This window comes from Bombus flavifrons, chromosome 6 (genome assembly GCF_040668555.2).
Source record: "Bombus flavifrons isolate JBK064 chromosome 6, iyBomFlav1_principal, whole genome shotgun sequence".
Lineage (NCBI taxonomy): Eukaryota > Metazoa > Arthropoda > Insecta > Hymenoptera > Apidae > Bombus > Bombus flavifrons.
Window position 1 is genome coordinate 2974065 of NC_138447.1, and position 14905 is coordinate 2988969.

Consider the following 14905-nt stretch of genomic DNA (forward strand, 5'->3'; position numbering starts at 1 on the left):
GTGGTTTTTGCGGCCGACGGATTTCCCGATAGCGGTTTTATGGCGTGTCAACACGCTCTTATGCCTGTGCACCGTGTGTGTCAGCGGTGTGTTGAATAAAAAAGAGAAAATATTTTAAAAAATGAGAGAGTAGAGGCAGAATAATGAAGGAGGAAAAGAGGAAAGAGACGAGAAAAAGGAAGGAGCACGACGTGCACGCAATCCTGTCGCTAAATCGGAAGGCTCAGGAACGAGCGGCGCGAATGGCACAGGCGTACGAGCCTACGATTAAAACTATAGCTCCATAGGGTCCGGCACGCCTGTACCGCCGTCACGCTTGTAAGTATGCGATTAATCGTGCCCACTTATCACGGCCCCGCGTTTATTCATCGAGATTTCCGTCGAGCTGGATTGCTCGGCCTATCTCCACCTACGAATCTTTTAATAATCAACCGCCCCCTGAGAGATTGACAGATGCCGCTGAAACTCCTTCAACGTAAACGTTCGAAGCGTGTTAGAAGTTTTTGTTTGTACAAATATTTTGATATGCAAGGTAATGTTGTGGTCACTGAGTGTGATGAAATTGATTGATCGATTGGGCTATTGTATTTTAGGTAATGTACGCATATTATATGAAGTTTAAGGATAGATAGAGTCCGGCAACGGTTGAACTAGGGAAATCTTAGTAGACGTGAATATTTTACAAATTAGTGGTTCTATGTTAAGATATATTAAGTAGAATCGATATTTTAAAACTTAGCTTAAGTGAATAATAATTAGTAAAAATTCTATACTTTGCCTGAAGAACCCTATTATAGAATACCTGAAATTTAAAATATATTTTATTTTTCTTTTATAACGTGTTTATATTTATAAACAGTATCTACTGTAATCTATCTATCTAGGTCAACTTACACAGGATGCGGAACGACAATGATTGAATTTTTGAACTGTTCGTCTTCGTAGGTTCAGTCAGAGAAAACGTTAAGGGGATAATGAGGACAGGCAGCAGAGCCGCATGGTGGTAATAAGGTAGCGTGGTGTGGCTGGGATGCTAGTCACGTTTCTAGCTGCTGACAGCTGCGGCTTATACGTATGACGTGGTATCAACCCCAAATTTCCCCGTCTAGGCACATCGTGTCGTCGCTGCCCTAAGACCCTGGAATGCACTCGAACTCCAACCTGTCACACCGTGGAATGTCTCCCTGTTGGCGCACCCAGAATTTTCTTTGATTTCTTTTTGTTGTCACTGATCGTTCCAGTATTTCTAGTGTTTTACTTTAGACAAGCGAGTAAAGTTCGCATTGTTCATTAAATCATACTAAATAATATTATTTAGCTAAGATGTTAACGATGAAATAATCTATTTTTGGGATCTTTTGAATAATGAGTTTCTCGATGATGATTCATAGCATGACAAATATATTTTATTCTAATACTAAATTCTGATATATAAAAGTAAAATTAAATGTTTAAAAATACTTCAATAAAAAATCTTATTTTAAAAAAATGCGGTAAAATATTAGTGTAACGTAAGAATCTTTCAACTACATTTCTATCTTAAGAACATCTCCAAGATAGAAGTTTAGCCGAGTAGGAAAACAATTAGAATACGTAACTTTAGGAAAGTAAATTTTGAAAAAAGGGGAGAAAGTAATTTTGTAAGAGCAGCGAGTATATGGAAAAGTAAACTCCGACTTATAGTACAGAATTCTAAAGGGCACGTGCTTGAGTGCGTGTAATAGGTGCAAGTTTCCCCGCGTGCTGCCAGTCTTTACGATCATCGCGACATTCCCATGATCAAGCGAATAGTTTCGAAGCAGTGCAAAGACGAAGACAAAGTGGCTGTAGCAGAGGATACGGAGAATAACTTTACTTTGAGAGACCTTGATTTCACCATTTGAGTCATCGCCCCTCGCTTCGTAATTATTGATTTTCCGTGCTACCCTAACTCCCCTAACTTCATAGAGAAAGTAAGAGAGAGTGTGTGTGACAGAGAAAGAGCGACAGTAGGAGAAGAATACTGTACGCGGGAGAATCGAAAATGCCTTTTGTCCCCCTCTTATAGCGAATAACACACGAACGCTAAGCCTACTACTACCATCGGCATTAGTCTCATCAATGTTTTCGCGAATTTCTTCAACTTCGATCTATCTTTATTCGTCAACGAAATTGTTCCGATTAGGGAAAGCGATTTAAAACGTTGCTCGTATTTGCAGTCGTTAAAGTCTCGACGGGACACACGAGTGGAATAACGAGTTGGACCTATGCTATTATTACTACGAATGCTTTATATCGCTATAAAATTCGTAAGCTCTTTTAAATGAACTCTATAAAAACAAAATTCTTCGTGAAGACAAGCATGCGATGCTTGTAGATATCGAAAATATCGGTGATATTCGTACAGAATAGGACATTGAATCTCTCACCTCTGTTAAGACTGGACGGAGACATGGACATTCCCGGTCTGGTGCCATCAAAGGTAACGGGTCTTTCTGCCATTTTCATAACAGTTTCTTGCTGACCAGTTCCACTTCCTGATGTTGCATCAGCACCAGTCGTTGGACTAGACGTCGTCGTACTGGTTGAAATAGCGGTGATAGCGATACTATTCGTGACATTGTTCCCGTTGCCATTGCTGACCGGATTGGCAGTATTGTTCGCGTTACCACTACTATTGTTGTTCGTACTTTTGTTAGGTATGTTATTAGTACAAGTTCCATTGCTATTACTGTTGATGCCATTGGCCGTATTGCCATTGGATGTGCTACAACTGCTAACAGCCGTTACACTAACCACTCCCTCTCTGGCTATGTCCTGAATGGCACTGGCTGCCCTCGACCCGATACCAGCTGGTTGGAGAATCGTATACTGTTTCGAGGAATCGGGACTGGTGATAGCAGGAAGGCCACTGGTAGGACTTTTGTTGCCTGTCATCGAGTTCGGTGTCACCTCGTGCCTCGTTACATGATGAACCTCCTCCTTTGACGATTTCAATTGTAATAACGATACAGAGGAAGAATGCTTGTCCTCCGAGGTGGTCGAGATTCCCGTAACAGGTTGGGGTGTTGGCATCGTTGGTCCTGGACCAGCAGTGGGGTAACCGACAAACGTAGCGGATGCTGGGTACGGACCGATAGGTGGTATCGCTGTCGAAGCCACGGCCACTGACGGTGTACCGCGGCCAGTCGCTTTCGCGTGGTCCGTATTGGGTGGTCTAAACGCCGACGTCGCAGAGAACGGAGAATTCGACGGTGGTGAAGAAGAGGAGGTGGTAGTGGCGGTTGGCGAAACCTTCATACTGTTCTCGTTATAGTGCCTGTGGTAATTTGAATATAATTGGTTTTGATGTTGCTGTTGTTGTCTAGAATTTTGCGGCGATTGGCCATTTCTACATGTTCGATCCCTGTCCCTCTCGTTTAGCTTGTCCCTGTCAGCTTCGTCTTTCTCGGCAGCTGGATCCGACATGTCGATCTCTAATTCGTTGGAGGAATCGTCGACAAGTTCGTTGAAATCGGGTGGATCGTATCTAGAATATTTGTCAGTCTGTCGACCTTGACTGTCCACGTGAGTGCCGATTATATTCCTGTCATTCCTGTCTTTATTGGATAAAGATCTCATAGGCACTGGCCTGATTTTACCTGATTCGTTTGGATTCACGTTGTTTACTTGGTTTTGGATAATGCCGCATTCATTTTCCGTTTTTAACAAACTGTCTAAATCCTTTTTCGCTTTGTTCGGGTGCTGTTGTTGCTTCATATCTTGTTGCTTCAACTGTTGCTGGGATTTGCTGTTACGATCTTGCTGACCGCGGAACGATATCACGTCTTTCAATGAACAACCTGCGTCATTGCTAGTGGTTGAAGAAGTGGACATAGAGGAAGGCGACAGTTTAGGGTTATCTTTTTTCTCTTCAAACAGGTTTTCAAAATTCGACTCATATTTGTCCTCGTCGGAATTACCTCGCTGATATAAGGATCCTCTCGGACCAGGCCAACTTCCAGACAGGCTTTTCAAAGCAGCTTCGGTTTCTCTGATTAAAGTCTCATCGTCTTCGGGTTCTTCCGAGTGTTTGCTGGACTTTCTCGCTGGGCTACCTGAATTTCCAGCAGCGAATGCTCGTTTCTTTTGAGGCAACGGTATACTCTTGCTCGAATCACTGGCTTCGAGCGATTTACGCGTTTCTTCATCGCGAACGCTTTTCCTCCTTCGTTTAGCAGCAGCATCAGCTGTCTCCATTTCTTGCGGAATGATCGCTTGAACAGCCTTCTTGTTGATCAAGGGTTGCTGTTGTTGATAATGCGGCTGTTGTTGTGGCTGCTGTGGTTGCTTAGGATTTGGGCTGACAGATTCTGCTTCCAGCTTCCGTTTTTTGAGATGAGCCATCGCATTCTGGCCACCTGGCACGCTGGTCAGTTCCACCCTGGAACACAAAAATTCCAGAGGATCAGGAAATCTGCTCTCTCATCGGATGCATGGATGCAGTGAGTTTTGATCAATGAGTGCAATCCGCTCGCTCAAGATCGCTCAACATCTAACAAAACCAGTTCCCGTAGCTGGGGAACAGAATCTCTGTCAGTTCCAAACAATTCAGATCACCCGTCCCATCTTCTTAATCCTCGCTTTCTATTTTTTTACCTTTCATTTATTTTTTTTTTTTTTTTTTTTGTTTTTTCATTAACCGTGCATTCGAAGCCTAAAGTAACCTGAGTTTCTCAAGAAACTTCACCTGAATGCCGTGGAGGTCCATCGAGGACATGGCCTCGAATCTTGGGACCCTCTCCATCCAGTCTAGACGTCTGAGATCTTCGGCCCCGAGTGAAATGTATTAACGATTGTGTATCTTCTTCGACTGAACAATACCACTCCGTTTTCTTTATATTCTTTCTTTAAATATTACTCTCTCGTTCTATGATTATTGTTAGGAACACGGGATTATGGAGACACAGATTGTGCACGCACTCGATGTGATATACGCGCGGGCGCGCGCTCGCGTGTTCACGCACCAGTCACGCGTGGTTCGGTCGGCTACACCGACTTGATATACGATATATAGACAGATGCCTTTGTGTCGCACAAGCGCGCGGAGAGCCTTTCCACGCAGGATGCTCGCGAGCTACTGTGTGCTATGTTTAAGTTCGTTCGGGGGTGGCGATCTTCCACCGCGACACCGGAGGGGATGAAGGCTTGCGCGAGCAACTGGCAGCTTCTGCTTCGCCGCGAAAAGTGGGGGCGGGTTCTGCGCACTGTCCACCCCTTTTAGCTTTAGCTGGAACGCGATTCCCGGCCTCTCAGCACATCCCCCGTCACTCTCACCTTACCACCCCCTAAGCATAGAAAGAGAAAGAGTAGGGGACACGGCCCCTGGATGCACACCAAGGTGTTTCTCAGTGTGTTGGGCAACGGGCGCTGGTACACCTTCGGTCCGCTTATATTCACCCACATCTTAACTTCCACCACCTCACCGACCCCTCACTCGTCTGTCTCGTTCACGATCTACGTGTACCTGTGCTACCTGGTTTTCCTTCGCTTGCCTTAAAAGTCCCGGTGATCCTGGTCCCCGGCCAGGGACCTCCTGTCTTTTTTACATTCAGCCGAGGTCTGGTCTCCCGTAACGAGCAACGTCAAATTCAATTAGAATTAAACTGCGGAAACGCGGCGACGGTTCCGTGATCATTGCTGTATTTACTTCTGATTACTGCGAACGTCGCTCGTAAAGCGTTCACATTTAAAGTGGCTCGCTGTCGCAATTACGCAGCGAAAACCAGGATTTTGTGTGCGAACTGATTCTTCGTAATTACCATTTGAACATACGCGAATTTTTTCCTTGCGTTCGAAATATGTAGAGGAAGGTGCTTTGAAAATTATAATATGCCATTATCAATACTTACGTAATATATAAATGCGTTTGTTTCAAAATAAAATTTGAAGAGATTCTTTGTTTGTTTTGTCTCCATACTTCGCTGTACTTCAACATAGTAGAATTAAGTTAATTTTCATTAGACCAGTTTCTCAAGTTTCTCAATTCTAAACGAAAGTTACCGTTATGACAAAATATTTCCTAGAGTAAGCCTTACTCTTAAGTCGAATTTTCCTGTAGTAAGGTATTAGGATGTAGCTATATTTGGACGACATTTATCGATCCGTTATGTAACAAAAGCTAGCGTGCACATTGCTGAGCCGAATTCATCTGGACAGGCACGGTTACCTCGGCCCGTTTCCCGATCGCGAATGATCGCACGGGACTACGTATATTTTCAATAGGGGCCACCCCTATCGGCCAGCTCGTACGGTTTAGAGCGATAGCAGGAAGCTACAACTCGAATTAGATAAACCCGAGAGGTTCCGAGAGACGGTACAGGAAGAAGAAGAAGAGCAGGATCAGCGTGAGCGCTTAGCGGGAGCTTCGAAAGGATCTCTGGAGTGAGAGGGCTTTCCTTAAACCCTAAACCCTCCTCAGACCACGGGAAGCTCGAAGAGTTTAGAGCAACGAACTCCTAGAAAGGACCGCAGGAAGAGAATGTGCTCTCTCTGACTAAAATCGAAAGTTAAATCGCACCGACGGCTTAAGACATTATCACTTTTCTTTGCCGGCCAATGCTCATTGGTCCAGCATTCGGTGTTCGAGAGTTCGAGAGCTACGCGAGCGAGTGAAAGATAAGAAAAGAGAAAGAGAGAAGGCGAGTGAAAGAAAGAGAGAGTTAGGTGGCTGAAGCAGAGCAAGGAAGAGCTTGAATCCCTTCCAGTTAGGGATCAATGCTTCCTCGTCCACCCTCCAATTACGTGTCATCCCTTATGGCCTGTGGGGAATAATTAGAAAGCAGCCCTTTTCCTGGACCGAGTACCTACGTCCGCCAACGTGGTATCGCGTAAAGATTGGTTTCGTTTTTGCGTCCAAGGAAATGTCACGTCCGCTGTTAAAGTCTCTGCTTTTCTCGCGAATCGACGACGGCAGCTGTTTAGTCCCCCTTTACTGTGAGCGATGTTTGATTTAATTGTAATACTCGAGTTTATAAAGAATCTGAGTGCATTATTTGGTTAATGTAAAAAGATGTGCAATACAGAATTTAGGACTCATTTTCATATCAAGAATTATTCTCCTAATACCTTTTTGTATAATAATTTACCGACTAGTAATATTGGTGAATTAAAAAGTTATAAGTTGCAGATTGTAAACTTCTCCTTAACAATGTCACCATTTTTTGTTAAATAGGTGAGTCAGATAATTTACGATTTTCAATATGAGTGACTGCACGAGTGATTCCTACCTCAATGAAAAAAATGTAATTCTTATGTTAAACATAATATTCCAAAAAGTCGTACGAAATCAATATAAATCGAATGTACTCGGTATAAGTGTTATACGTTTGCTGTTCAGCCTGCGTTGACTGATAACAGTCCTCCCTCTTGACAGACATGAAGATTCTCGACACCTCAAAATCCGTACTCGTCAATTAATTAGCAAGTGCCGTTCCTAGCGGAGGAGATGGTTACCCAGGAACACGAGGCTGCAGAAGCGGACGATGGTGCCTCTACTGAAGGGATTAGAGTATTAGGCGACGTCACGTCACTAGAGTCTAAAGGAGCCTCCTTGGAACTGTGCTCTCAGAGATAGCCCAAACTTACACACCCCCTTCGTCTTACCGATGGTTCTTCAAGTACTCGCCCCCTCTCTCTTTCTCTTATACACTTTCCCTATTCGTACTCACTTCCTCAGTCTCGCTCACTCGCTCCTCATATTTCGTCGTTGCTTCTTGCTGGGTCTGGCGTCCTTCTTCAAGTCCTCGACAATTCCAATTAGATAAACCACGCCAGGATCACGGTACTCTTAACAGTATTCGAGGTTAAGTCTGTTTCTAGATTTATGTCAAAACAATTGTAAAATGTCGACATTAAGAGTTACTTGTCTTGATCACTTCATTAAGAAAAGCTGAATATATATTCTTCAGTTGCGATGGTAATAGGATATTCTGCATCAATATCTTCATGGTTTAGATTTTGGTATAAATTAATTTTCTTTCAACTTTCTATTCGTCTCAAATCTTTATTTGATGGTTCCTTCCGTAAACGGTGAATCTAATATGGAGTAATATTCATATTTCGCATTCTAAAGACCATCGCGCTCCAAATTTTTATTCGAGATTATTAAAGGACCATTTGAAAATACAATGTACAAAATACTTGTTTCCACTTGTTCGTTTTTATATGCTAAGGAATAAGAATGATTTTCGTTGTACCAACTCCATCTAAGCATCCACGGAGGGTGTTCTCGCGAGAGGAACTCGTACATCTTTTTCTCGCCGACATTCAAGGGTGGGGGGTCGGTGCTAGGCGAATGCCGGATAATTTAGGAGTCTCTCACGCGTGGATAATGGGGAACTTGGCTAATGCACCCCACTTGGCACCACGTGGATTCGCGTGAGTTTTGCGACTCAGACTCTTCCCGCCCCTGTCGCCTTCTTAAACGCTGAATGAAGGCACAGCGTGACTGTGGAATAACAACGACAGATTCCATGTGATTCATATCCATAAAACTCCATTTCTCCACAATAATTTTATTCTCTATCGAAAAAATTACTACATTTTGCTTCAATCATTATTATTAGTAGCATTGCTCCGAAATATTGGCTGCTACAACTTAACGCTATTAATTTTTCAATATTCGTTGATATGGAACAATAATAAATATTTGAATATTTCGAAGTATTAGATATATCAAAAAATTCGCAGAGCCGACGAGAATGTCGAGAACTCTTATTTAATCGAGCGGGACTAGTGGCGTGCATTGTCTGACCATCGACGGTGGCATTCTACTGAACACGATTTGAGCCCGAGAAACCTAACGAATTGGCTTTATTTCCAAAGGGGATCCAGCGATGCTATTCTCTGTCGAGCTGCTTTCACATCGAAGGACAAGGGAAAAGGATTTTAAAGCGGGGCTCATGTCGTGGCATCAGTGCAAGCGGAGAAAGAACGCTGTGACTAGGACAGCTGCCCGATTCGGACATCCATCCAGCTCCAGGGAATAGCTCTCGTCCCTTTACTAACTATCCGCTCTTACGTCAACCACTTCGCTCTCATCCTGTTTCTTTCCTTCTCGTGTCCTCGCCAGCCGCGCCCCCAGCTTGCAGACTGACGTCTTAAAGCAATCGAATTCTGATCAAATATTTAACGCTGCCGGGGCTAACGTTTTAAGTGGCTCCTCCTCTATCGCTGGACCCTGTTTTGCCGTATAAGAAGCGTCTTACATCGTTGTCCCGTTTCATCGAATTTTCTGACAAGCAGCTTTAAGTGTGCCTGGACTTGAGCAAGAAAAATACCCTACATATTTTTCAAGTTTTAAATGCATCGATGAAGGTAAAGTGATAATGTCGCTCATAAACTTGTCGCTCATAAGATTGATATACTTATTGTCTTGCTGTTTGATTCTGGAGTAGTATTGTAATTTAGAATAAGGAGTTGAGACGTTGCCTGTGAGTTTGAAATTGGTTATAAGTCGCTATACACTACGTTTGATGAAACTGAAAAATGTTTAGTTATTAATCACAGTAACAGAAAAGTTAATCAAATGTCGCCTTAAAGGACTACTTGAAGCTCTCAAAAGAAAAATAATACAAGCAAATCGTTAAATTGAGAAAACTATGAAGAAAATAGTGCAAATTATAATAGAACAATGTGCATACTTCTAAATATAATAGTAGAACACGTTATACTATATCATTACAACTTGAAAATTGAAAAATTCTCTTAATCAATACAGATATATCAATCTTAGATACTATTTCCAATATTTAATCTCAGTTTTAGGGAAAGTTAGATCTATAGTTCTCCACTGACTTGCGAATTCTTTAAATAGAATAAGACACAATAAGTGTTCAGTTTTATATATTTGATACATTAATTCTAACAAATTATGACATGTTTTCAATAACTTCAATTAAGATCTTATTCAGTAATTTTATCAATCCTTAAAATTCGAAAATGGTCCAAACACAAACGTTCGAGATATTGTTTTCTATTGTAACAAGGTGGTCCTGAGATTTCTGGTTCGATTAACGGGCCGGCTATGGATCAACGCGCCAGGTCCAAGGTGGAGGTCGCTTTTTTTGTCCTTTTCAGCACACGGCAATACGTCACGCGTCCCGGTTTCGGGGAGTAATTAAAGAGAGCGCAGAACAGCATGACGCCTCGGGCCTGTCTGGGGTAAGGAGCGGGGCGAGACGAGCCAACCCGAGGGTATGGGGTATAAGGGATGTGTTTTACCGAGGGATACTTATACCATCCCTACGCGGCACATATTTTCATATAACAAAACCATCTGCGTGCCGCGCATAACAAATTTCAACTGATTTATAGTGAAGCTGGGGTAAGCGGGCGCAAATTTTCGCAGTTACGTCGGCGTCGGTACCGGCGTCGACGCTGTTCTCAGGAACTCGGACCAGTCGTGTTCCCTCCTTCCGTCGATTTATATTACTTATATTTCTTTCCTTTTTCTCGAGTGTGTGACGATGATAAGTGGTTTCGTGTTCGTAGGTATGATGATTGAAGTGGTGTGCGATTCGTGTCGTTAAATAATAAGTTTACCAGTTTTACCAGTTGTGAAGTATAATTTTGTGACTGAACTAGTTTGTAATTTTGTACCGTTGAAATGGAAATTTAATTTTATTTGCGAGTGACACTACTTTTTAAGAATATTTATAAAAATAACGAGTAGAAAATACGCAGAAACAACATATTAATTCTCCTAGCAATATTACTCAAACACAGCAATAAACATTGCCAACAATACTAACATCGTTCGTTGATATATTAATTCTATTTAAATTAAAATAATACATATTACATGTTGAGTGAAATACAGAATAAGAGAAGAGTTAGGTCTTAGGTCAATGTCCCAGATCTGCAATGTCTGCATAGAATAATAGATTGAAATACTGAGAAGTGTATAAAAACAAAAATTTATTTATATCGGGAGAATATCGAATGTGATTTTATATTACAGGTGTACGTTTTGTATGTATCTCAATACTTCTACGGTTGCGAAGAACGGAAATCGGAAAGGACGTTCCTGAAAGTTTCACACTGATATCTGTGAGGAACGCGACCCTAAAGGGTTGCACAGAGGGGGTTGCAAAGTCGGGTATGTACAAAGAGGGACGAAGAGAGGAGGGGATAGTAAGAAGGGACCGTGCTCGGACCAGCCGACGACGAACCGAGCCATTGGATCGATAATGTCATAGTGACAAGTAGCAGCACGTGTATCCTTCTTATGGTTATAGTAATATTCTATATATTCGAATCTCAAGTGAAGCACTACAGAATTTTATTTTCGACGAAAATTCTCACTTCTGATACTTTCATTGGAAAAGTATAGTTTATAAAATTAATGTGAACCCTCTCTCGCTTAGAATCAAATACAATTATACCCAGACCTTTATTCAAATTAACTAAAAATCTTCATTTATTTTATATTTTCCAAATTAATCTTGCACAAGACATAAATTAAATTTTTTGAGTTCAACTACTCTTCTTATTTTCTTGAGTAATCAAAATGAAGTAGAAACATGCTTACCACGCGTGAACTAATGTAACTGAACAACTGTTAGCATTCGGTTTTTCTCACATTCACCTCTTAACCTCCATAATATCGCTGCTATAGCCTAAGATACTATTAGAACGACGCAAAACAAGAACCCTTAACGACCTTGTCACGATAGAAGGCAAATTAGTTTTTGAAACAGCAAGTCGGCCGACTTATTCCCACGGTCAACTAATAACTTCTGATTGACAATTTCATTATGTCAATTGAGATAAGACGGAGCAGCATCTGCAGGGGAAATACGGTGAAAACTAACGTCAGTCTGGGGTGAGTTCTTACCGGAGAGAACGTGGAGCGCAGTAAATTCTGAAACGAACCCGGAATAAACTGTCCATGCTACGGCTATAATAATATGCCTTCGTCGACGTCGCCACTAGATTGTTACGGGTTGTTGGAATTGCCTCACCGAAAACCAGTTTGCCTCGCGGTGTTCTTGGATTACGATGCAATTTCTCCAGACTCATGGGATTGCACTGATGACGGCCCTTAAAACTCGACAGCCCCTTCTGCTACGCTTTCTCGCCCGGAATTACGTGTAGATGCGTGTGTCGATGAATTCGATGATCTTCAGATTGTTTCCGTTATCACGTTGACCAGAAATTTGCCATAACGTTTGTGAATCAACGAACCGATGGTTTAATGAAGTTAAGCAGCATAACTTGACAAAATTGTCATTCTATTCCCTTGTTGTGGACAAGTTACATAGTTCCATAATTATATGGTGATTTTAACAAGAAAATAATTTAAGTATTTTTCATAGTTTCAAATGAAGCTTGCTTTCATATGTCGCTACGAATTTCCTTTACTTTATTTTACTTACCATTTCGAGTACGCTGTCAATCTACTTTTACTCCACTACTATTAAAGAATAGTTGTTGTAGAAAACTTAACCTTATAAAAAATTGTTGATTTTTATGAAATTTCATGATTTTTATTCGCTTTCACAGAAATATCATTATCGTAAAATTGCGTGATAACATAGATCCGGATCATATTTACACAATGAACGCGTCAATTCCAGTTAACGAGTGAAATTGTTTAATATTTCAATCGCTCTCCTTTTTCTATACACCCCAATAGGCATCAAGAGAAGAAACAAAACGATTGATCCACGATCGTTGTCGATAAAACAATATAGACGGTTCTTGGGATTTTTCTGACTGGCGAGTCGCGTACAAATCCCGTTTACGACGTCGCTTTTTCCAGCCATAAATACACAAGACGCGGAGAGTTCGGCAACTCTCTCATTCCGTGCACCGCGAAGTGTTATACGTGCGTGCACACGGCCATAAAGTGAAAAAAAGGTCGGCAGGCAGTTTGTTACCGAGAGCAGTTGTAACGGAAGGGCACGTATCGAGTAACATGATTACAAATATATCATAACCTTGGCCCTTTTCCTCGGCAACATCCTCGATAGGACCCTGTGAACGGAAACATGTCGTTCGACACGCGATACACGTGCGTCGCCTGCCGATGCGACTTTATCGCAACAAATCACTGCCGGTCCAGAAGAAATAAAGACGAAAAGGAGAGAATGGGTGCTGGACTGAGTGAAGAGGCCACGTAGCACATCCCTTCGCTAAATCAAATCGACGAAACACGTTCTGTTCTGATATGTATAGCTGCGTTCATGCTCTGTAACACAATGTTGAAGACACGAGCTTGTTCTTAGAAGATTGTATCGAGAGAAATTCGTAGGACTCACACGAAGAAGAAGAAGTCTTTACAAAGGGAATTCATGAGATATAGATAAAGCTTTGTATTTAAAATGTGAGAATTGTTCAGTTCAAGGTTTCTTTCAGATTATGTATTTTGCAAAGGTAGTATTAATTGTTCGTGTAATTAGTACGTCAATATTAGTCCGGGATATTTATGACATAATATGATTCGTTCAGGTCATATTTGCGCTTAAAAGAATGAGAAGAAAAAGTTAACTAAATACAGACTGTTATGGTATATTCCTTGTCTTAAGACAGATTATCCACAATTGATACTTCGGACTTCTAAGATTGCTGTCAGTCACATCTGATTAAATTTTCCCTATCCTATATCCAAAAAAAGACCCAATATTCCTTATACTTTACTACCAATGATCATGACATCACAATTCAAGATAGAAAATTTAGCGTTAAATTAATCTTCGTATTCCAGATATCCCTATATCCGATAATCCAATTCAATTATACAAATCATTGGTCCAAGAGAACCATCGAACGAAACATCTGTTCCCTTCTAATCAACACAAAATAATTTATGTTAGGGCCAACTAAATGATAGAAAGCCTTACTGAAGAAGTCCCATCAGTCCAAAGGATAAATATTGACCGGCTAATATAAGGATATTATGGATAGAGGAAGACTCATCGGTAGCACGGATCAGCGTGGCGAAAACAGGGACCGCCCCGCTGTGAGACAGCCAGATATCCCAGAATGTTTTATACCTCATTAGGCAACAATGTGTTGTTACCAGGGTGAATTATATCGGGCATGAGACGCCCGTCAAGACAAATGGCTCGAACCAGAGGTAATTGTGGGCTTTTATTAGCTCTGGTTTCTCCGGTTGGCTGCAAATCGCGCAACGCCGACTCGGAGACGTTCAGTCAAGCAACGCCGGCGCGAGGCAACAGCAACACACCAGCAACCCTTACAGCCAGCCTCCTTCTCGTCTATTTTCCTCCTCTCCGCATGACTGTTGCTCGTTCGCCGCGTTCCTTTCCGTTCGCCATTGTGTAATTACTCGCATGACAGTAATGCAGGAATGCGAATGTCATCTCTTTAATGCTTGCAGACTCATTATGTTGTATAGTTAATGCTCGAATTGTTTGATTCTAAATTATTCTTCCGTTTCATTCTTTAATCGATCTCCAGATGATTGTTTTATAGAAAATATTGCAGGTTTTCTTTTCTTGTGATTAGTATCGTTAGAGTTGATGATTATAAGGTTACTGGCTACGGAGTTGTAATCTTTTCTTGGAAGTTCGATTAATATAGATATTCTTAATTTTTGTTTGCTTCGTTGAAATGAACATCTAATAAATTTTTTAACCATGGAAGATTCGTGTTATGAGATTTCTACGTTGGTTAAGGTATGCCTGAACGGATCGGCAGGATTAATGTGGTCAACGAGCATGTTTCTTGAGATGTTTCACATACTTCCAGGGTTAATTACATCGCGGTGAAAATTATTGCGGCTGGAGTGTCGTCTGTAACTAGGCCGAAATATCATTTTTTATTACACTTTATTTAAAAATTTGTTCTCGCTATTTCTTCAATACTGTACATACAATTTAATTTCTCTACTGTTCCACTTCACGCAATATTTAAAACT

At 41.5% G+C, this 14905-nt stretch overlaps 1 protein-coding gene across 14 annotated transcripts in view; it reads right to left on the reverse strand.

Moving 5' to 3' along the window:
• Positions 1-14905, reverse strand: part of LOC138181119 (box A-binding factor) — a 310196-nt gene that overhangs the window by 26143 nt on the left and 269148 nt on the right. For 13 of the 14 annotated variants that reach the window (XM_069115697.1, XM_069115696.1, XM_069115695.1 and 10 more), the window contains one exon: positions 2409-4402. In XM_069115697.1, the coding sequence (XP_068971798.1) occupies positions 2409-4402 (1994 nt within the window). Of the gene's footprint in view, positions 1-2408; positions 4403-4708; positions 5126-14905 lie in introns of those variants that run through there. The other variant, XM_069115706.1, reaches the window with a different exon arrangement.